Below are 24,682 nucleotides of genomic sequence, written 5' to 3'. Positions count from 1 at the left end.
ATAATAATATTCTAATGTTAACCACAGACAGTAGGAAAATTAAATTTATTCCTTCTGTAACTAATAGTATATATTGTTTATGGATCCAACAAAAAGACTTTGGTGTAAATGCCAACAAAGATTTTTAAATACCTGTCTGGGTGTGCCTGAATGGCTCAGTTGGTTAAGCGTCCCACATTTGGTTTCGGCTCAGGTCACGATCTCACGGTTTCAAGAGTTCAAGCCCTGTGTCTGGGTCTGTGCTGGCAGCATGGAGCCTGCTTGGGATTTCCCCCATCCCTCGCCTCCCCCCCTCGTGCTGTCTCTGTCTCTCAAAATAAATAAATAAACTTAAAAAAATTTTTTTAAACAAGTATCAGTCTGTACCATTCTTCTTTTTTTTTTTTTTTTTATCTTTTTAAAACATTTATCCTTGAGAGACAAAGAGCATGAGGGGGGGAGGGGCAGAGAGAGAGGGAGACACAGAATCCGAAGCAGGCTCCAGGCTCTGAGCTGTCAGCACAGAGCCCGACGTGGGGCTCGAACTCACAAACCGCGAGATGGCCTGAGCTGAAGTCAGCCGCCTAGCTGACTGAGCCACCCAGGTACCCCTCTCTGTACCATTCTTATTCAGACACGTGCTAATTCTTAGGAATAGCACAGGCACATTATAGGAGCACAGCCAGCCTCTCACTCACAAAGCCATTTTCCAAAGCACACCCCTGCCTTTCATGCAGGAGTCCCAGACCAATCAATGCAATTATTCAAGGGTAGATTCTTCTAGTTCAGGGCTTATACTCAGCCTTTTCTCTGGCTTTAATAAATACTTGAAGAAAAATTTACTTTTTTAAGGCTTCTAAGGGGTCTTCCAAGGAAAGCTGAATAGTTCCTCAAAGGAAAACAGAAAAGTTGCATCTGATGAAATTCAAATTCACCAAAATTAATAGGCACATACTACACAAATAAGATTTTAAAAACTAGATTTACACAAGTATCATAGATTTTCTGAATCATAAAATAATTAAAAAACAGGATTCTCTTACATAGTATTCCCCTCTAGTGAATTAAAGTCATTTTTTTAACATTTATTTTTTTTTGACAGAGAGAGACAGAGACAGAGACAGAGCATGAGTGGGGGAGGGGCAGAGAGAGAGGGAGACACAGAATCCGAAGCAGGGTCCAGGCTCCGAGCTGTCAACACAGAGCCCGACGTGGGGCTCAAACCCACGGACTGCGAGACCACGACCTGAGCCAAAATTGGACGCCCAACGGACTGAGCCACCCAGGCACCCCCCTCCTAGTGAATTAAAATTGTCATCATTATACAGCCACGTTAGGAATACACTATACAAAGCAAATAAATCTAGGCTGAATACTGTGAACCATAATGATAAACACAATTGTATGGCCTGTTTTTTAGCCAACTAAAAGCAACAGGAAAAGTTAATAACCAGCCACAGCCACCTCACCACCATAACAGAGACTATTTGCATACAATACAAATGACCCATTAACACAACACTGAAAAGTTACTGAAAACCACAAGCTGACAAGAAACTAAACAGTCTTTACTTGAGACTACTGATCTGATTTTCAGCATCACCTGAACCCAGTTAGACAGAAGAGTCCTTGAAACAAGAAACCATACTCACTGCTCACAGGTGCACTAGTGTGGCCCAGCCGTTTTACAGCCCACAGATTTTAGGGATGAACCAAGAACACAACTCAGGTTCTGATTCTTCTTTTTCCATCTTCCACACAGTGGTTCTCAAAGTGTCATGCCAAACCAGCAGCATCAACATCACCTGGGAGCTGGCAGAAATGCATGTTCTGGGCCCCACCTCCTGAATCTGAAACTCTGCGAAGCCCAGCAATTGTGATTTAACAAGCTCTCTGGGTGGGGGCTGTGATGCAGCCAGGGTACCACAGCTCTGCCATTAGTGCCTAAAACCTCAAAAACACGATCATAGCTCATAAAACATCCATATATTTCAGTAAGAATCCAATTTCTCCCTTAGATGAAAGCTTATTGTCACAGCCGTAATCTCTTTACAGCAGATTGCTACTAAGGAAGAGAAGAGGGGAGTTTGAGGAAAAATAATTAATACTTGCATTTTAGAGAACTATTACTTTCACAATACAAACTACAGAAACAGACATGAGATACTTTTATTTATCAAAAAGGGGAATGTTACAGATAGAGCAGTCAATACTAGAAGTAGCTTTAAATATCGGAATTTTAATATTTTTTTTTCAACGTTTATTTATTTTTGGGACAGAGAGAGACAGAGCATGAACGGGGGAGGGGCAGAGAGAGAGGGAGACACAGAATCAGAAACAGTCTCCAGGCTCTGAGCCATCAGCCCAGAGCCCGACGCGGGGCTCGAACTCACGGACCGCGAGATCGTGACCTGGCTGAAGTCGGACGCTTAACCGACTGCGCCACCCAGGCGCCCCAAATATCGGAATTTTAAAACACAATCTCCATATTCTTTGGTATCATCTTGGCTTTAAATGATTAAGACAAATCAATATAATGTAACTACAGATCTCCGTAACCTAAAACCTACTGGATTTTCGAGGCTGGGGAGGCGGTTACAAGGACATTGAATGTGCTTTACTCACTGGGAAGGACAATCACAAGACAAAGTAGGTCTGACACACCAACGAAAAGGCTATAAAATCTTAAATTCAACTCTTGACTCTAAAATCTTACGAAGGTGGGGAACGTAAGGAAGTGAAGAAAACCAGTCCAGCCCACAGGAGGCTAGGAGCTCTGCTTCCTTCAAGCTCCTGAGGGAAAGGGCACCAGCAGGCTTTGGTTAAAAGTACGAAAGTATCTATAAAGCAGCAATTGTTAAGAACTTCAGTGCTGCTTTTTGGTAAGTTTTTAGTTATTTTTGAAAATTAAAAACCATACTTTCTCTCCTTTGGCAGAAGAAAATATAGTGCTTCAGGAAGTAAAATAAAATTTTTAGTTTCTATTTGTAATCCTGCATGCATTAGTATTTTCCTATTGAAGTGCCGCTATTTATAAGCATTAATTAAAAACACTTTTTTCATCTTACTATATACTTCAAAGCAAATTAAGAGAAGGTAGGTAAGTTTGGGAATCTGCTTTCAGGGCCCAGTTAATGACAATAAGCTTTTAAATGGGAAAGAAAAAGAAAAAAAGAACTTGTTTTCCTCCTCATTACAAAAGCAACAAATATTCACTACTCAAAATCTTGAGAATTCAAAACAGGCTAAAAGATGAAAGAGAAGTTCCTGAGTGCAACCACCATGAGATAGACAAATAGTATTCACACCCGTATCTACATTTTCAAGCCCTCTTTCCTGAATCTGCATTGGAAAATATATTTAAACTGACATTTAACTGGTACATTTCACACAGCTCATTAATTTCTGACTGTCAACTCTCTTGGGCAAGGATCCAAATCTCATTCTTACTTCCAGTGTAAAAGAGGTACACAGACACTACTGAAGTACCTGCTGAACTGGACATTTGGGATCCTACAAGGCAGTCTGGACTTCCAGACTGTCAAATGTGTTCCAGAAGTATCTTAAAACTGACTGATGTAATAGAATAAGGGCAAAAATTCACTCGATGAATTAAAGAAAAAAAAATAGACATTTCAAGACTTCCGCTCCTTAGCAAGCCTTGCGGGCTTGAGAAGCTGCATCAGGAAGGAGCCCCCACTGTGCCCGGAAGAAAGCCTCCAATCCAGGGGCTACGACTTTGGTAAAGGCTCTTTGAGAGCGCGGATGAGGCCTTTCATGCTGACATCCCAAGTGCAGCGGAAGGACCTGGCTCTGAGATCCTTTGGAGTTCAAATGAAGGAGTCAGTGAATGATGAAGGGTATCGGCTTCCAGGATATCGGCTCCTTAACCCTAAGGTTTATATGTCTCTTTGACACAAATAACCACTAACAGGTGATTTTGCATCCTGCCTCTACAGGTAATGACACTATATGACTCCATTTTCAGAGACTAAAAATAGCTTAGAAGAATTGAGTCATACTGAATAACACCCTCAAACACTGCAGTTACAATATCTAAAAATGAATAAGAAGGGCTAAATCTACCATGTGCTTTGAACAGTCAACAAGGGGGGTGGGGAAGCAAAGAAACCCCAATGGGAAAGTGAAATATGGCCAGTCTGTTGTTTTGATAGCTTAAGGTTTGGTTTCTACTAAAATGCTTAACTACTTTGCTTTTTCACCCTTTTCCCTCCAAAGAAGAGGTTAACGCTGTGCGTGCGCACGTTCCCTTCCTTCACTTTACAGTCTGTTATAAAGATGCCCTGACTCGGATTTTATTCCAGCACACACGGCAAGCCACCACCCCGAACCGCCTGCAGGCTGAAGCACTTAAGTGCTGAATAAAATATTAAAAGGAAAAGACGAGCACACACATAAATAAACACCTCTGAAAACACACCACTGAGTCAGCACAAAAGGAAAGGCTCTAGAGAGGTCACACAGGAAGGGAGTGCTTTCTCTCCTTGGAGAAAAATATGTGCTGAGCCACGATTCCACTCTAGGCGTCTCCTCCAAACCCTGAGTTTGAGACCCTGGAGGCTCCGAGTTCGAGTCTGTGTGCTGAAGGCTACACTGGGGGAGGTAGGAAAGACTCCTGTATTGAGCTAGACACTGCGACCCCAAAAGGACTTCAATATAAAGGCCAAAGAGAGAACCTATTGTTCAAAAGCGGACAGCAAGGAAACCTGTTTTTTTCATAGGCCTGGAGTACAGGAGTAAGGGAAATCTCCCCAGACATCTGAGGTCTGTATTTTTGCCACCAGTATGGCTGGAAGCACTGAACCAGGAGTGAGAAAGTTAGAGTGACCACAAGAATGCAGTGTCCCTGGGAGACCGGCATAAGCCAAGACAAATTCTCTCTGGAAGACCTTGTAACTTCGATCCGGGCATTAAAATTCCCTCAGATGAAATTCCAAGGAAAATGAGCAAATCACAGAAACACACACACACACAAGAAAACAAGGCACCACGAGTAAGAGTGAGCAGAACCAGATGGATGATTAGACTTCAGATACCAGAACAGACACAAACTATAAATGTTTAATATGCTGAACAGAAGCTTAAAAATGAGCTAAGAATGAGACTATTAAGAATGACCAAGCAGACTTGAAATAGAACCAAATATAATTTTTATTTATTTATTTATTTTTGACACAGAGAGAGATAGCGCAAGCCAGAGAGGGGCAGATAGAGAAGGGAAGCCACAGAATCTGAAACAGGCTCCAGGCTCTGAGCCATCAGCCCAGAGCCTGACGCGGGGCTCAAACTCACAAACCGCAAGATCATGACCTGAGCTGAAGATGGACGCTTAACCGACTGAGCCACCCAGGCGCCCCATGGAATCAAATATAATTTCTAAAAACAGAATATAATTGAAATAAAAGCGATGGATAAAAGAGTAGATTATGCCCAAAAAAAGAAAAAGTAGTGAACTGCAGGTGAGAGCCAAAGAAATTATCCAGAATGCAGCACAAAGAAAACACGGCAGGTGGAAAGTAAAGAAGTTAGAGATGTGCTGGACCTTTTCGTGCTAATTAGAGCTCCAGAAAGAGGAAATGGGGAAGAGGGAATATTCATGAAATAACCATCTCTGGGAAGTCTCTGCAACTGCTCTCCCCACTATGCAGCCATTAGCCACAAGAGCCTATGTAAGTTAAAATTTAAAACACAGTTCCTTAATCGCACTAACCACATTTCAGATTCTCGTTAGTCACATGTGGCAGGTGGCTACCATACAGGACTGCACGGATGTAGAACATTTCCATCATCCTAGAAAGTTCTACTGAGCTGCATTGTTCTAGATCTACTGAAATTCCCATCCTCGGACCCGACACACCCGGTAAAGTTCAAGCTGTGTATATACAATTCACACATGGGCACACTAAGGTAAAACTGCAACGTACTGATGATATGTACTAATTAGAACTGCAATGTACTAATGATATAGGGAAGGTCTTAAACAGGCAGATCATCTTAAATGGACATTAGACCGCTCACTTCTTAGAAGGAACTCTGAAAGCCCAGAGAATAAAGGCGGATACTACCGTCGAATATGCTGAGCTAAACTGTCAACCAAGAAACCTATCTTTCAAGCGTAGGGCAAAATACATTTTCACACATAAATGATTTGCCAACAACAAATCTTCCCCAATGGAAATTCCAAAGAATTCATTTTAAACAGAAGGAAAATTATCCCAGAAAGGAGTGAAATGTAAACAGAAATAGCAAAGATACAATAAAATTCGATTAAATCTAAATAAACATTAACTATGTAGAAATAAAAATAATGTCCAATTTTGGGTGGAAAAGAATGACAATACTGGGCAGTAGCTGACTATATTGGGGGACATGATTGGAGTTATATATCTTAAGACCTTTTTGTAATTCAAAAGGAGGGCAATGATATTGAGTAACTTCAGACTTTAACTTAGAAACGGTAACATACATGCTTATGATAACCACTGGGAAAAAAAAGTGACATATAGGACAAACCTTCCAAAAAACTGAGGTCAAGAGGAGTAAAATAAGAGGAAGGGGGGAAAAATCCCCAGTCAGTCTAGAGATGGTAACCAGAAATTCAAACATGTGAGCAAACACAAATAAAAACAGACAAAACTCTAGCCACAAAGATCACCAGACTAGATAAAAAGGTAAAATTCGGCTATAGGTTTTTATATACCAGGCAAATATTTACCAAAAGAAAGCTACTGAAACCACATGAACTTCAGACAAAATTGTCTTTATGAGAAAACATGCTACTAGAGATAAAGAGGGTCCCTTCATAAGGATAAAAAAAGTTCAAAGCACCTGGAAGAGGATACTAATTCTAAACTTAAAAAAAATTTTTTTTAACTTAAAAAAAAATGTTTATTTATCTTAGAGAGAGAGCAAGCAGGGGAGGGGCAGAGAGACAGAGGGAGTCAGAGGATCTGAAGCAGGCTCTGTGCTGATAGCAGAGAGCCTGATGCAGGGCTTGAACTCACCAACCGTGAGATCGTGACCTGAGCACAAGTCTGACACTTAACAGACTGAACCACCAGGGCACCCCTAAACTTCTTAAATTTCTTAAATCCAGCATTTTAATATCTCCATCAAGTAGACAACAGATCAGCCAGATACAACAGATTTTGTAAGGATGCACATGTGACCAGTATAATAAATTCAATCTAATGGACATACACAGAATACAAATATATACATCAATTAACGGATATGCATACTCTTTTCATGAACAGATGGCACCTTTATGAAAACAGACTACAGGACAGGTACAACGGTAGCCTCAACAAATTTTCAGGTATGGTATTACTAGCAATCAGATTCCCTGGTCACAATGCAATTAAGTTAGAAATCATTAACAAAAAGGTAAATGGGAACACCCTATACTTTTGGTAATCAAACACATTTCTAACAACTATGGATTAAAGTCTCAGCAGTATGAGGTTTGTTCCAAACACCTGAAAACATAAGAACCAATAAAACTGAATTATTCGATTTCAAACACACGCTAGTACCTACGCTGTAGATGTGTATTGTCCATTGTGGATGTATACTTAAAAAGGGAAAGTTTACTAAAACACAGTGAACAAGAAAGACAGTTTACTGCTGAAAACAGTTTTCTTCAGCCATCACTTATGTCACTGGAATATCTTTTACTCTTTCAAACTGGACAGCAAGGAACCCAGGCAAGAAAATTCAACATTCATTCGTGCAGTAACAGTTTATCCAGAGCCTTGCCTGTGCCAGTCACAGAGGATTCAAAGTGAGGAAATACACACAGACCCAGCCTCCTGGGGCTGAGAGCTTCCTACAGGAGACGGTCACTAGACAAAATCACAGGTAAAATGGCAGCCCAGACGCACCACGTCACCCTGTAACAGAGGTCAGGGAGATCGGGAAAGGCTTTCTGGAGGAATCATTGCTTTGAGCTAAGACAGAAGGTGTTAAAAAAAAAAAAAAAAAGGTACCTGGAGGGAAGAAGCCAGAGAACAGCATTCCAGAAAAGAAAGGAACAGCACAGGCAAAATTAAAAAGGTTTAGGTGGGCAAAGGAAAACGATTAATTTTCATATAGTCAATATAGAAACGGTGCAACAGAAAACTCTGCAAAAATTTTATGCTTCCTCATCTATTCCTTCCTTAATAAAAAAGTGGTTGACCTTTTTACTGTCAGAATTTTTCTTTGACTACACAAACACTATCCAGATATTCTATTTAGTAAGACCCTTAAAAAATTACGTACACAAAATTGAATAGTTAGCATTTTCTGTACAGTTTTTAAAAATAATCAAAACCAACTTGAATCCTTAAAGCTCTATTAGGAAGATATTTCTATTCTTCCACTCAAAGAGGTTTTTGCTCAGGAGACATTACAAAGTATGTTTTCTGCTGTTCTCACTAATGTGTATCATGGAACAGTCCTGAGCAATTCACTCCTTTCCCACCAGTATTTTCAACACTTCGCACCCACTTAATTCAACCAGGTAAGCACGAGCACAAATGTTTCAATATTGGAGCTAGAAAGTTGGGGGTGGGAATCCTCAGGGACTCTCAGAATCTTGTTATAATGATTACTCTTAAAAGTGATTATGTAAGCACAAAAGGAACCAAATTAGTTACCAAAGGTTAACTCTGACACGGAAATGACCATGTTAGAAGGCTGCGGATCAACTTCCATCAACTATTTTCATGCTTCTTTTGATACATATGGGCAAAAAAAGAAAAAATTTCTTTCTCATGACTTGATATATAAGACTTATTTTACTCCTAAATCCACCATATGACTGTGATAAAATACAACCCTCTGAGGTTTCTAGTAGAAGCCAAGGCTTAAACACACATATTAGCCCTTCACTGTATTTAAGTGAGATAAGACTGGACTCAGAATAATGTACTTACTTAACAACTGAATTCAGCATCCTCTTGTGTAGCGATTAGAAACAGAGAAGATAATCTCTTTCTAATATGCAGTTACTGACTAACTTTGTTTGGCAGTGAAGAACTGCCCCATTAAAGTTTTTCTTCTAAAAGAGAATTTCTTTCTATTGGGAACATACCAGTGGATTTTGTTTTTAAAAAAAAAAAATCACAACAGTTCAGAGATAACTGCATCTTGGGAAAAAAACACGTAAGAAGAATACAAAAGAAAATTATATCTGCAGACAACTAAAGCCATTCTCTGGTAAATTCAAAGGGAAACGCAACACCACCTCACACACCCAGATGTCGTGTTTGTCATTACTTAAGGCTTCTAGCAAGAGCCTGAGTGCCCGGTGAGTCTCCGATTCCCTAAAAAGTTAGAAGTCATTACTTAGCAAGCTACATTCTCACCACCTACCCAATTAAAGAAAGGGAAGGAAAAACCCCAAACTACTCAGATGTCTGCAAAAGCAGGGGTGTGGCTGCAGGGGCGAGAGGAAACCAAGGACTACTTTCCTCTCTGGCAACAATGAAAAAATGACCCTGGTTTGACACAAGAATCACTAGGAAGTAGCAAAACCAGAGAACTGGGGTAGGGTCCCCTTTTAACAAGTGCTTCTTTGCTCCTCCTTTCTGAGAATGGGAGTGGCTTGTCATCACGTAAACACGGTGCCGAATGCCATGTGGAATAGTGATTAGAAAGGTGCAGGACAGGGGCTCCTGGGTGGCGCAGTCGGTTAAGCGTCCGATTTCAGCCAGGTCACGATCTCGCGGTCGGTGAGTTCGAGCCCCGCGTCGGGCTCTGGGCTGATGGCTCAGAACCTGGAGCCTGTTTCCGATTCTGTGTCTCCCTCTCTCTCTGCCCCTCCACCGTTCATGCTCTGTCTCTCTCTGTCCCAAAAATAAAAATAAACGTTGAAAAAAAAATTTAAAAAAAAAAAAAAGGTGCAGGACAGACAGACTTGGAGTCATGGGAATCCGCCTCGAGTAGTGGAGATAACAAAGTAGGAAGTGCTTACACATGCTTTAAGGCTTGGTTTAGTGAGGACACGTGCAAGTCAAGCTTACTACAAGAACCACTGTCCTTTTTCACTTTACAAAAAAACTCAGTTCAGTTTAATCAAACCAGTTTCATTACCTGGGTCCCACTGGAAGGAGGGGTACGGGTAACATGCATCAGCAGATCAGAGTGCAAAATACCACAACACTGACCACCACTGAACACAATCTACCACAAACAGCTTTTCAGGTTGCAAGATGAATGCAAAATAGGTCCGGTAATTGGTGATTTCTGGAATGGCTGGCAACAAACCTCAAAATCAAATCTCCTTAGAAATCCTTGGCTTGAGCTTTGTTTTTCAAGAGATCAACACAAAATTACATATGTTAAAAAGGTAGCAAGTTCTAAGACATCTAATAAAACCAAGGAAGAGTGCAGCCAATAATGTATTAACAAGCAGGTAATTATTTCAGTAACAGCAGACAACAGGTTCCCCGGAGGAGAATCTTTTTTTCTTTTTTAAATAAACACTGCCCATAGTGTCAGAGCACAAAATGTAACAGACTGAAGTGACATCAGACGATCTGATCTTTCTAAGGGATTTCAAAATTTTTATCCTTTCCTAAATTATCCTGGAATCCAAAACAAAAACCCAACAACAACAAAAAATTAAGGTTTTCGCCAACCCAAAAGAAGCTCGGAGATTTCAAACATGAATATGGAAGAGGGTGCTGCTGCTGTATAAAAGTGACATCACGAAAACTATTTGCAAAAGTCAAGCCATTCCTCAAACCACATCACTAGCTCTAGGAGGGGTCTCCTACCAGTAATGCCCTATTCAGCGACTGTGACTTTCCCAGCTACTACTTTGCATGAAGAGCTAACGAAAACGCCCCAGAAAGAGGCGGGGGGAGGGTGGCTTCGACACACTCAGGTAGCAAAGGGTGACCGCTAATTCCACGAACAATACCCTGAAATAAGCAAACCACTACTCTTGGCCAATTACCAAGATCGAGCTAAAGTTCCACCACGTAATTGGGGCCTGGGCCTTTTTTTTTTTTTTCAAGCAAACTCGTTACTGAAAGCACAGTCATTTCCCTCTTCGTATTTTATTCACGCTGGAAATACCATTCAAACTGAAAAGGTAGCAAAACAAAAGGAAAAAACAACAACAAGAAAAACGAAGGAAGTGGAGGCGCGGGGCGTTCGGTGTGCGGGTTCCGTCCGCGACAGCACTGGCTCGCGGGCCGTCGTTTGAAATGTCCAGTCCCGTCCGCCGGGGCTCGGGTCCCCCAAAACCGGCCCGCGCCGCTGGGGTCCCACCCTCCGGCGGAGGGAGGGGCGCTTCTCGCGGCGGCGGCGGCGGCGGGCAGAGGACGCCACTCGGGGCAGGACCGGGGTATCCCGGCGGCCGGACGGCTGCCCCAAACGAGCTCCGGGGCTGAGGGAACTTTCCCTCCCTCCGGCCCAGCCGCAGCCCACGCTCAGGCGCAAACTTTGCAGACGCCGCCGCTGGCGTCCGGGGTCCCGCCCCGCGACCCTCCCGCGCCGCGCGCCGAGCCCCCGAACGTCCGCGCCCCGCGTGACTGGGCCGCGCCGCAGCCGCCGCCGCCCGCGCCCCCGGCCCCGACCCTCCCCCGCGCCGCCGCGGGCGCCAGCGGCCGGCCGGCCGGGCCTGCGCCGCGCGCCCCTCACCTTGGTGGCCATGGCGGGCGGCTCCCCCGGCCCGGGACGGCCGGCTCCTCTCCGGCGCCGCGGCTGTCGGCCCGAGGCGGGCGGGCGAGGGCGGCGGCGGCGGCGGCTACGGCTGGGCCCCGGCGCTGCGGCGGCGGGGGCGGCGGCGGCTCCGCCTCGGCCCCGAGTCTCGGCGCTCAGGCCCCGCCGCTGGGCGCTCGGCGACTCCGGCCGCCGCCCGCTCCTCCAGTTCCTGAAACTCCCCGGCTGCGCGGCCCCCGCCCCTGCCGGCCGAGCCTCCCATTTACCGCGGCGTGCGCGGCGCGGCCGGCGGAAGCGCGCCCGGTGCCCTCGGCCGGCCCGGCCTCCTCTCCCACTTTCCGCCCCCGCCCCGAGCCTCCGCCCGGCCCGCGCCGCCGCCGCCGCCGCCTCCTGCGCCGGGCGCCCTTTGTTCCAGCGCCGGCCGCGTCCCGAGAAGCGGCCGGGCCTGGGTCGGCGCCCCGCGTGGCTGCCCGCGGGAAAACTTCAAGGGGTGTGAGGATTCGCTTGGGTCCCCCTGCCTGGAGGACCGGTCCGACTGCCTCCCGCAGGACCGCGCCGTAGGCCGCGTCCGAAGTTTCTTGTGGCCGGTGCACCCGGTGCACTCCACGCCCTCCTGGCAGGGCCAGAGTCACCCACGGGGATCTCTGCTCCGCTGGCGAGTGATGTGGAGCCGGTTGTGCTCTTGGCTGCGTAAAATAAGTACTAAAAAGCCAGGGCGGAAGGAGGCAATGGCTTCCCGGTCCCACTGGCCCTGGGGAGGGAGCAAGATGGAGTCACTCATGTCAAGTAGTGACCCAAACAGGAAAGCAGCCAAGGGCCCTGCAGCTATGACCAGCTATCTCCCAAACCAACACAGACTGGCCGCACTAAGGGCTGATAAACAAGAAGGCCACAGAACCTGGAAGAACCAGGGGCTGATAATCACTAGAACCAGAAGAGGCCTGCGAAGGCCCAAGCCTGATTAAACTCCTTTGAGAGGGAGGACGGCCAACGGTCAGCCTCTTCAGACGCTGACCCTCCCACGTGTGGCCACATTGGAGAGGCAGCTGCCCCCGAAGGTTCTGCCTGGTTGATCTCCGAACATGACAGAGATCCTCCGTGGCTCCAACAATCAGCGGTGAGCATGAGAGCTGACCCGGACCAGACGGCCGCCCCGCCTCAACTGCGCTCAGGGACTGCCTTCGCCTTTGGTTTGTTAACTTCTTACCTTCATGGCATTTCGTTTGTTGTGTGCCTTTGTATTATATCTCATCTTGTGTGACGTGTATGAAGCCAAGTTAAATGCATCGTGAAATGTCATTGCGTTTGAAATCCTGAACCTGCTTGACAATTGTTAACCTTGCTATGTGATTGAGTAAGGCCGGCACTGTGGAAAAGGCACAACTGGTGTACAGGCCTTTACGACTCGCCTAAGTTGGCTGAGTTGTCAGGATGCTGTGTCACTGACTCACTACGTGCTTTTAGAAAACTTGGAAGAATTGGGGGGAAAAAAACTCCTTGAGTCTTGCTGGAATTGATGATAGCAGAATTAAAAACAGTAAGTTGGGGATGAATTTGTGTGAAAATAGAATTTCCACGTGTTGTGCTGGGGGTGAGATCCAAAGGTATTGGCACAGGCAGGTGAAATGGAGACCAGCTGTGTGCAGGAGGCAGTTAGCCGCAGAAGCCTGGCTTCCCCCTTTTGCAAGCGGGGCAGGAGGTAGAAGTAGCTAAAGCCGAAACCGAGGGACACCACCTAGAAAGGCACTTGGAAGCTTATGAAAAATTGAACCATTCAGAAGCATTGCAAAAATGTATGTCACTAGGGGCCAAAATAATCTACAACCTGAAGGAAAGAAAGACAGGAACAAAAACTGTGTAGAAACCTATAGACATTTCCCAGGTATATGGGAGAAATAGAGCTCTATGTAGTTAAATTGTATATAACAGCTGCTAGAATACAAGAAAGGAAGAAAAATGTGGGCACCAGGTAAATGCCTAAAAATGAAGGTGGAAATTCCCAGAGGTCAGACATCCTACTTTGTGTAGAAGATCTGTGTTACCCCCACAGAACTAGAAGTCAGAAAGAGGCTCACAACTGGGACCCCATGTAATCATGGATCTGAAGGATACTCAGAATGTAAAACTGTTAATGTCCCCAGCTCCCCCTACAGAGGTTCCTGTCTTGCTAATGAAAACCACCTTGCAGCTAGACCAGGACCAATAAAAGGGCAAGGAGCTAGCTAACAGAATAAAAAGGAAGGCCAAATCTATGAATGATTTGAGTTTAAATTGTTTTTTGAAGTGTATTTTTACTATTTTGAAAGACAGAGCGAGCAGGGAGGGGCAGAGAGACAGAGAGAATCCCAAGCAGGCTTACACTGTCAGCCTAGAGACTGATGCAGAGCTCAGACCCATGAACTGTGAGATCATAACCTGAGTCAAAATGAACCCGACTCTTAACTGACTGAGCCACCCAGGTGTTCCCATAATTTGAATTTAAAAGACAAACTACCCTCGGGACCCCATCCTGAGGACCCAGGAGACTATGGTAACTCCAGGGTGGGGAGGATGATTATCGGAGCAGACCTATAATTACAAGCAAAAGAGTGGTAGATTATAATCATGGGCCAGGACAACCAATAGAAGTATCAGAAGATAAAGAATATACCTGTGCTAAGCTTCAGAAGATCAGGACAGATTTCTGTTAAAAACCTATGTGACATAGACTGGCTGCTCCATGTGTGGGATAGTGGAGCAAACACGGTTGCACTGTCAGGTACACAGATGCATCAGGTATCTTCTTTTTTTTTTTTTTTTATGTTTTTATTTATTTTTGAGACAGAGACAGAGCATGAGCAGGGGAGGGGCAGAGAGAGAGGGAGACACAGAATCCAAAGCAGGCTCCAGGCTCTGAGCCGTCAGCACAGAGCCTGACACGGGGCTTGACCTCATGGACCGCAAGATCATGACCTGAGCTGAAGTCTGATGCTTAACCGACTGAGCCACCCAGGCGCCCCATCTGGTCTCTTCTTTAGCTGAAAACCCCTCATGAAACCATTCAGTTATGGAAATACATAGAAAGATCACATAAGAACACATGCATTATTCAAATGGTTCACAAAGAAATCTCAGGGTTACTTAGGAAATAAAAGAGCATTGCAATGATGCATCATATATAAACAAATGATAGACAAATGTGGGTATACTGCACCAATAGACACATACAAACCCACTACATTTAATTTTATAACTCAAATAGATCTCCTAGGATGGTAAAATCACATTTATCTATAGAAGCTTGCCACAACCATGGTATACATATATACAGGACTGGGGATAGCTACAGCTGCCTCTAGCCCCTTAGCCCATGCAACAGTAAGAACTCTAAAATCATGGGCACCAATAACTGTAGAAAGCGACCAGGAAACTTATTTTACAGCCACCTCAGTTCAAAAAGCTCTGTGATCTATAGAACTTAGAATGGAATTGCCACCTAGCCTGTAGCCCTACATCTGCTGGATATATAGAGAGATCCGGTAGATTATTAAAAAGACAATTAACAATTGATAGACAAGGGAGTTTTCAACAGGCCATAGATATGGCTTACTTTGTGCTAAATCAAAGAGAGACACTACAAAAAGATATAAGATCTTAAACACTTGTGCCCCAGATATAGGAAAAAGGGAGACACCAGTAGACACACCCAAACTTCTACATAAGGTAGCACCTAAACTGAGGGACAGTTCTGTCTCCTTACAAATTACTGTTGCTCATAGACATGGAAAGTTACTAGATCACAGGGGACAAAGGACCGCTGCAACTTAAGAAAATCCGGGATCCTTTCCCCATGGGCATACTTGAAGAATGATCGGAGGGGGGCGCCTGGGTGGTTCAGTTTAAGCATCCAACTTCAGCTCAGGTCATGATCTCGCAGTCCATGAGTTCGAGCCCTGTATCGGGCTCTGTGCTAACAGCTTAGAGCCTGGAGCTTGCTTCAGATTCTGTGTGTGTGTGTGTGTGTGTGTCTCTCTCTCTCTGCCCCTCCCCTGGTCATGCTCTGTCTCTCCCTCTCTGTCAAAAATAAATACACATTAAAAAAAAATAGGGGTACCTAGGTGGCTCAGTCAGTTAAGTGTCTGACTTCAGCTCAGGTCATGATCTCACGGTTTGTGAGTTCGAGCCCCCCGTAGGGCTCTGTGCAGACAGCTTGGAGGCTGGAGCCTGCTTCGGATCCTGTGTCTCCCTCTCTCTCTGCCTTCCCCCACTCATTCTCTGTCTCTCTCTCAAAAATAAAAACACATTAAATTTTTTTAAAAAAAGAATTGGAGGAAAAGTGCATTCTAGTTAGAATCCTACTATGTGGCATTATACTTTTGGCTAATAACCGGCATGCTCATATGGGCATTATATATTACACAAGCGTGCCAGGCACATGTAAAACACAACAGTCCTCATATTATAGACTAGAAAACTGCTATATACTGCATCTAATCTGTGTGTTCTTGCTCACTTGTACAGTCACTATAAGACAAGTGATACTCCTGCACACAAATCGCATCATCGATTAGGATACAAATATGCAGCGTTGATCTAGTTTCGTGGCAGTGACGCTGCCGGGGGAAGTATTTCTATTAATTACCAATATCGTCCTGATTTTTTGTCTCACTGAACTAACAGGACCCACCTACTGTGCAGAAACCTAGTTAACTACACTAGGTTAACTAGTTAAACTTAGTTTAAACCTAGTTTCGTTAGCCTAACTAGTCAAACCTAGTTAACTAATTAATGCCTAATTAACAAAGCATTAAAAGAATAAGATTTTCCACATCAGGATCAACAGGGAGATGCACCAAATTCCAGACTCTGCCCTATCAGACTCCCCAGTATCTCCTGACAATGATCTAGACTTGGCACAAATAACAAGGGAAGACGATCCAGAGATTACCCCACTGCTAGAAGCAGCCAGGAAGATCTCTCAGAGCTCTTGGAAGACAATGTCGGATGATGACACCTGGTCACAGCAGGTACGTGCTGATTCACATGAGTGCCAAGATGTGCTGCCTCCCATGAGGCATACTAATTTTAGTGATTGCTTCTTTTTTTTTTTTTTTTTAATGTTTACCTATTTTTGAGAGAGAGACAGAGTGGGAGTAGGGAAGGGGCAGAGAGAGAGGGAGACACAGAATCCGAAGCAGGCTCCAGGCTCCAAGCTGTCAGCATAAAGCCCAACTCGGGGCTCGAACTCATAAGCCACGAGATCATGACCTGAGCCGAAGTCAGATGCTCAACCAGCCGAACCACCCAGACGCCTCTAATGATTGCTTCTTGACTGAACTAACAGCAGCACTAGGAACTTTACAAGGACTAGTGGAGGTCACACACATAAGTCACTTAATTGATATTTGTTGGCTTGTAAGATACTATCGTCAATATATACAAGGGCTGATTAGTCAGAGAGCTAATAGAGGACATTATTCTAGGCTGGAAACATGTATCACATGATTACCAAGATTTGGTGGCCAGTTTTATGTATCTTCATCAAAAGTACAGCCACTAACCCAATGAGCACAGGAGACACCAATAAGACACCAGATCCTGATTACAACATAACTTTCCCTATACCACAAACCCAGCCCACACCAAAAGTCGATTTTTCAAATCATGTCCCAACCATACCAGGACTGCCTGAATACATACCAGGCTGTATTTTTTACAATAATATCTCTCTGTTTTGAGAGCTAATTACATACATGCTTGATTCCAGTAGGGCTCAAACAGCAACTTTAAGACCGTTTTGCACTTACAGTGATATTAAGCTTTGCCAACAAATTTTTGCTCTACCTTACAAACTGTACCCCTTTATGGAGCTGTACATAAAATATAGATCACACAGCAGATCACTGCAGACAAAATACGATAAAGTGTAAAAGACCAGAATTAATGTTCATTCAGTGAAGACTTTAATAATATCTCAAACAGGGGCACCTGGATGGCTCAGTTGGTTAAGTATCCAACTTCAGTTCAGGTTGTATCTCACGGTTCAGAGTTCGAGTCCCACATCAGGCTCTGTGCTGACCGCTCAGAGCCTGGAGCCTGCTTAGGATTCTGCGTCTCCCTCTCTCACTGTCCCTTCTCCGCTCGTACCCTGTCGCTCTCTCTCCCTCTCAAAAATAAAATAAAACTTTAAAATTGTCTTATTTGTAATATGAGTGGCATATTGGTTTGAGGTGGGTTTTTTTTTAGTTTTTTTAAGTGAAGACATGGAATTAACCACTTCCATGGAATTTTAAAACATTAGGACCGTCCTACATAATCTCACCACCAAACAAGGAGCCATGCACTGCAAGATATCTGAACATCCCATTGGATGAATATTATTATACACTCATACAAATCCTTTGTCAACACGTGGTGTCAATTTTCGTACCAACCGCCTATGGAACAAGAGGATGTATGGGATGAATATGAGTATCTCAAAACTGCTCATACTAAACCCTCATTATATCATTTCCACCCTTTCACCCACTCCTAGACGAGCTTCCAATGCCAACTGGGTACCTGAAGGATTATGACATCATATCCACAAACAAGATTGTTACGTATTATGACTATTATTTAACAGATCCCATTGTTTGGCAATTTTGGCACAAGACATGAAGATTCACCATGTAATAATACACATTGTACTTGGTAGGCCAAGGCTTCATCAACCTGAGGAAATTTGTACAAGAGGAAATGGAACATTTGCACCCACAAAATTAGATTGGAAATTAAAAATAGGACCAACCTTGCTTACATAGCCAGATCACCACTTCACACATCAAGCTAGACCTGATTTACATGTACCCCAAAACACACATTATCGTATGGAACAATTATGACGTAATTGGACCTTGGCATGCCCGAGAGGCTTGAAAGGTAATTTTACACACACCTACACGGGGACAAAGCTGCAAGACGAATGCTTTTCAAACCGGTTCTCTTATGCTTTCAACTGAACCTTACAGCACCACACACCGAGGGATATTTTTACACAGAATATTCAGAGAACCAGAACCTAAACTACCCATTTGGAACAATTCAGACTTTAAAACATTGGTTTACAGGGCATGGGCATTGCCCTGATGGACTAGTAAATTGCTTTGAGCAGGACCTCTAGGCTCAGATTCAACTGTTGACACCTTTTACATACCAAGTCATAACGGAATGGAATCACAAATCTTGAACAACACCGCGATCAGGTAACTCCCACTTAATGGTACAGCTGAGTTGAAGTTACGCTTCAATAATGCAGGATATAGTATACCATGGAATGGTGACACAAACAAAGGTTACACATGGATGCCACACAACACCTCCGTCATTAAAGACATCTTCACAAAACATGTCATTATGGCACCATGTCCTCATGGAAGGGACTTGTCCTCCAGCAGTAACACTTTTGGACACAATCCAGGCTTCTCAAAATCTAGAGGCAACATTACATGGTGGAATATTTCCAGAGACAATGTTTATGGCTTTAACGACTATCTGTTACGGAGTCCCCTACTGCACAACTTACTAACTGCCAGCTAATATGACAAAATGTGGGCAATCTGGGTACCCAGTAGTTAAAACAATGGTTCCCAGAACAGTCTGTGACACACCTATACAATTATACCTAAATGAGTTTTAGCACAGAAGAGGTGAATGGGGCATAAGATCTTTACTTGTGATCATTCTCTAGATAATTTTACTAGCCTTGCAGCTCGGAGTCGAGCTATGTTAGGTCCTTTTACACCTTCGTGGTATAGACACAAATCAATTACTCCAACACAGATCCCACCTAAAATACAGGTTTTGTAAACAGCTTAAAATAAATGGCACGTATAAGGCTACCTTAATATCAAAATCTGCAGCAATCTATATAATACAACAAAGGAAGTAATCATGCTGGTTTGTCCATTAGAGCAACTAGATGCAATATATTTTTATGACCTCTGGTTAATGAAACCTCAATTACACAAGGAAGATCACCAGCATGGTAGGATATATCGGGAACTGATTTTAATGCAAATTTAGTAACATTAATTAGTAACATCGACATAGATTGAACCAGGTATGCAACAATATTTCTTTTCATTGATCCAACCATCAGATGCATGGCGGGTAGAACACACATGCTTGGCACAGCATCCTATCTATGAGAATAGATCCAGAACGGACTCATCGATACCAACTTACATGGCTAAAGGAGTTACCTTTGACAAATGTGGTGTATCACCCAAGAGCCCGGGCCCATGTATTATTGAGAGAGGATTTTCAATACTACACATCGTATGAGAACTTTCCATTGGAAACCACAACGGGTACATGGCATTATCAAACCAACATGGAAAATCCTCAAGCCAAATATGTTTGAACCTGTATTACTTAACCCAGTGAGAATTGTATATAAACTGATGCCACAGAGAGTTGAAATAACAAGAAGAATACTTCAATTTGTTCTATATACAGCCTGAATGTAAAATTTATGCAACAGAAATAGGAATGACCACCCAGGAATTGCCTGACTCACCATCCATTGATAAAATTAGACTTAAAAAACTACAATTCCTGGTATCATCGCTAACTTAATTATCTCTGGGATACAAGAAGCAGAAATCCACACTATTAAGCAGGAGCTATTTGCATTTAAAAAAAAAAAAAAAACATGTTCACCCCTTATCTAATGCAGTGGGTAGCTTAGGTTCCAAGATCTCCTCAGCATTCAGAGAACTACAATCCGTGATCACCATGCCTACCAACTGGAATTTAACTATGACACTGACCGTAAGGTCGAGGTCCTCCAGCAAAATTTATTCAATCTTAGAAATTTCTACATAAAAGAACAACGAAAAAATGGCTGCTGCATGGGGTGCCCAGGTGTCTCAGTCGGTTGTGTCCAACTCTTGATTTTGGCTCAGGTTATGATCTCATGGTTTGAGAGCTTGTGTCCCTCACTGGGCTCTGCGCTGACAGCGTGAAGCCTGCTTGGGATTCTCTCTCTCTCTCTCTCTCTCTCTCTCTCTCTCCCTTGTCCCCGCTCTCTCTCTCTCAAAATAAATAAATAAACTTAAAAATGGTTGCTACAGAATCAGTAACCTACTAGAGAAAGCATGGAATGATATCAGAAACATGATTTAACAGGGGAAATGTATTCTTCTGACTGGACAGAGACTATTTATAGTTAGACACTTCCAGACCATCTGGTTGACAATACAGAACAATATATATAAACTTTCATTGTTGAGACTATTAGGTGTTCAGAGCCTATTAGCATATAACACATACACCAAACCACAACAAGTACATGGTAACACATCACTTTTGACAACACATGCGCCCTTATGGATTGATGGGTATTTACTACCTGGAGATATTTGCCTGAACTGTAAATCAATGCTAATCTTCATCCTCTAACAACAACCTGAACAAAAAATTTATTCTTAGACCTGGGACACTTTTCAACTGGAAATGATACCGTCATCACCATAGACAAAGAATGTATTAAAATATTATATGCTCTTAATGTGACATTTAATAATGTTACCAAAATGGATACCTTTATCTCAGAATATCCACATAAGAATTTTCCAACATCCTCTCATACTAAGGTAACAGTTACCTTGAGTAAAAACTGATAAGATCGATAAACTTTGGATGAAAACTTAGAAGAACTTGGAGCAGCCCACAAAACCTCGACCAGTAAGCTAACCCTGTGAACGTCATTCACGCGGCCTCAGCACTCATCGACACAAACCTAGCCACACTGAGCCAAAGTATTCAAAGCTTACACGATAAATGTTCCTTTCTAGAATTGCTAAAGAAACCTTTCAAATATGTCATTTGCTCTAGTTCATGGTCTCACTATAACACTTTAAAATGCTTAAAGATGGGGTGGAATTATTTCTCTACTCATATCTGAGAATCCATTAAGGAAACCCTTCTATTGCTTTTGGCTATTATTTTTGCTATTTTATTAAAAATGCTATTAGTGTGTTATGCACCTTCAGGCTTAAGAAGGGAAGATTACAAAAAGACTGATTTAACCATACCCTTGCTTTTCTATTCTGTATGTGCCGTGAGCCTATGTCAAAGATTTCATATATATTTTTGGACTTCTGTCTACCATACTTGATAGTATGATTTTCACTGGATTTATTTGACTGCTCTGTTGATTTGTTAACTTACCTTAATCGAATTCAGATTTAGTTTGGTTTCTGACTTGACTCAATTCTTCTTAGATATGACTTTGAGTTTGAATTTTGATTCTGATTTGACTTTACAACCTGACTTAATTGATATTTTATTTAATCCTTCATTGATTTTGCCTTACTCTAAATTGATTTACCTCTATTTGATTCAGTTTATTTTATCTAACTTGTTTTGATTTGTTGTGATTTTCATTTTATGATGTCAATTGACATTTCATATGATTTGAGATTGATTTGATTTTGTTTGATTTTCATTGGAACCATGAGTGCATGACTTAGATTTGCCTTTATCCATAGCAGGATAAAACCATACTGCTGACCTGGTTAAAAATTTATTTGATTGCTGTACAGCCCTTATGACTAGTCAGGAGTAATCACGGGATGGGATGTAGAGAGCAAGATGGAGTCACTCATGTCAAGTAGTGACCCAAACAGGAAAGCAGCCAAGGGCCCTGCAGCTGTGACCAGCTATCTCCCAAACCAACACAGACTGGCCACACTAAGGGCTGATAAACAAGAAGGCCACAGAACCTGGAAGAACCAGGGGCTGATAATCACTAGAACCAGAAGAGGCCTGCGAAGGCCCAAGCCTGATTAAACTCCTTTGAGAGGGAGGACGGCCAACGGTCAGCCTCTCCAGACGCTGACCCTCCCACGTGTGGCCACATTGGAGAGGCAGCTGCCCCCGAAGGTTCTGCCTGGTTGATCTCTGAACATGACAGAGATCCCCCGTGGCTCGAACAATCAGCGGTGGGCATGAGAGCTGACCCGGACCAGACGGCCGCCCCGCCTCAACTGCGCTCAGGGACTGCCTTCGCCTTTGGTTTGTTAACTTCTTACCTTCATGGCATTTCGTTTGTTGTGTGCCTTTGTATTATATCTCATCTTGTGTGACGTGTATGAAGCCAAGTTAAATGCATCGTGAAATGTCATTGAGTTTGAAATCCTGAACCTGCTTGACAATTGTTAACCTTGCTATGTGATTGAGTAAGGCCGGCACTGTGGAAAGACACAATACGCTTTTATTGCATGTTTGAGACACCTTCCAAGGAGGTTCTGTCTCCGGCCTGGAGGTTACCACAGGCTGTGATCCCAACTGGAACTTCTGGGCCGAGACACTTGGGGATTTTGTTCTGAGATGTCCAATTAACCTCCTCCTAGACTCTCGATAAATTTAAAAATGCCTCAGGGCCCTGGAGGTTTGAGGGAGATACAACAGGTTTCCTAAAGTGGAAATGAGAGGTCTAAAATTTTCCTTTTTTTTTTTTTTTTTTGGAAAATGTTTCTCTTCAGAGCTGGATATATGGGTTTTATTAATAAATGAATGACTCAAATTGAGTGGCAAGAGTTTTACTCAAGTACAAAAGACATGACTGGAAGATATACCTTAATTAGTATATTAGTCTAGTACATTTTGTTTTTATTATCAAGGATATATATGTTAAAACAGACAGCTATCAGATAGGATCAACATTAGGCTAGGAAAGCAGTATTTAGAGTTAATGTCAAATCTGTGTCCTCTGAAAAATATCCTATCTGACCTCCAGGATTTCATTAGTTACATTCAACCATGGACTTTAAAATGGTTATGGCACAGGGCTCGTGGGAGGCTCAGACGGTTAAGTGTTCAACTTTTGATTTCAGCTCAGCTCATGATCTTGCGGTTCTGTGAGTTCGAGCCCTGCATCGAGCTCTGTGCTGACAGCATGGAGACTGCTTGGAATTCTTTCTCTCCCTCTCTCTCTGCCCCTCCCCTGCCCATGCGCACTCTCTCTCTCTCTCAAAATAAATAAATAAACTTAAAAAAAAAAAAGAACATGGCGCTATAGAGCACTGTGAATGTTTGTTTGCTGAGCTCGTGACTGAAGCTATAATCATCATAATAGAAACAGTCTTTCCTAAGTAAAAAGGGAAGTTGGAGACCAGCATTCACTGACAGTCTACTGCTGTATAGCTCTCACATGCCGTAATCCCATTTGGTCCTTATAAGAAATCTTTTTTTTTTTTTTTTTAACGTTTATTTATTTTTGAGACAGAGACAGAGCATGAATGGGGGAGGGTCAGAGAGAGAGGGAGACACAGAATCTGAAACAGGCTCCAGGCTCTGAGCTGTCAGCACAGAGCCCGACGAGGGGCTCGAACTCACAGACTGCGAGATCATGACCTGAGCAGAAGTCGGACGCTCAACCGACTGAGCCACCCAGGCGCCCCTATAAGAAACCTTTAAGAAAGCCATTATTGTCCACTCTTTACAGACATGAAGAAATCAAGGCTCACTTAAGTAACTTGGCTGATTTAGTAATACTTATCAAAATTGGAAATGACTGTAACCTTGGACCTGGTGGCTCTGCTTCTAGGAAACTATCCTGCTGTCAGACTTGAGTGAGAAGGATGTTCAGTAAACCATTGCTTTGTAATAACCCCAAACAGCAACGTACATGTTTGCTAACAGGTCTGTTTCAGTAAGTACGGTATATCCACAAAAATGAAATATGAGGAAGCCTATAAGGAAGTGGTAATATTTTAAGAGGTATTAATAAAGGTAAAAAGAACATTATAGTACAATCCATTTGTGTAAAAAATATGAAAATACATTGTCTAAAAAAATTAAAAAAGAAAAACAAACGAAAAAAAAGAAAATACATTGTCTATGTCTAGGAAATTCCTGAAAAGCTTCATCAGATGCTATCATTAGAAGTTTTGCTTATATATGTATTTCTGTATCTTAAGAATGAGTTTACATTTTAACAAACAACTAAATAAATATTTTGAGTAAGAGCACACACTAGTATGTGGAAAAGTCAGGATTT

The 24,682-nt window shown here is 43.0% G+C and overlaps 1 protein-coding gene across 2 annotated transcripts in view; it reads right to left on the bottom strand.

Annotated features, from left to right (window-relative positions):
* Nucleotides 1-11,967, bottom strand: part of SNX9 (sorting nexin 9) — a 126,588-nt gene extending 114,621 nt beyond the window's left edge. Inside the window, exon 1 of one of the 2 annotated variants that reach the window (XM_043593111.1) lies at nt 11,635-11,967. In XM_043593111.1, the coding sequence (XP_043449046.1) occupies nt 11,635-11,646 (12 nt within the window). In that variant the 5' untranslated portion in view covers nt 11,647-11,967. The remainder of the gene's footprint in view (nt 1-11,634) is intronic. The other variant, XM_043593113.1, reaches the window with a different exon arrangement.
* Between the last annotated feature and the right edge of the window lie 12,715 nt (nt 11,968-24,682).

The sequence above is a fragment of the Prionailurus bengalensis genome, chromosome B2 (assembly GCF_016509475.1).
Source record: "Prionailurus bengalensis isolate Pbe53 chromosome B2, Fcat_Pben_1.1_paternal_pri, whole genome shotgun sequence".
NCBI lineage: Eukaryota > Metazoa > Chordata > Mammalia > Carnivora > Felidae > Prionailurus > Prionailurus bengalensis.
Note: the sequence above shows the minus strand (reverse complement) of the source record. Positions and strands in the feature narration are given on the sequence as shown.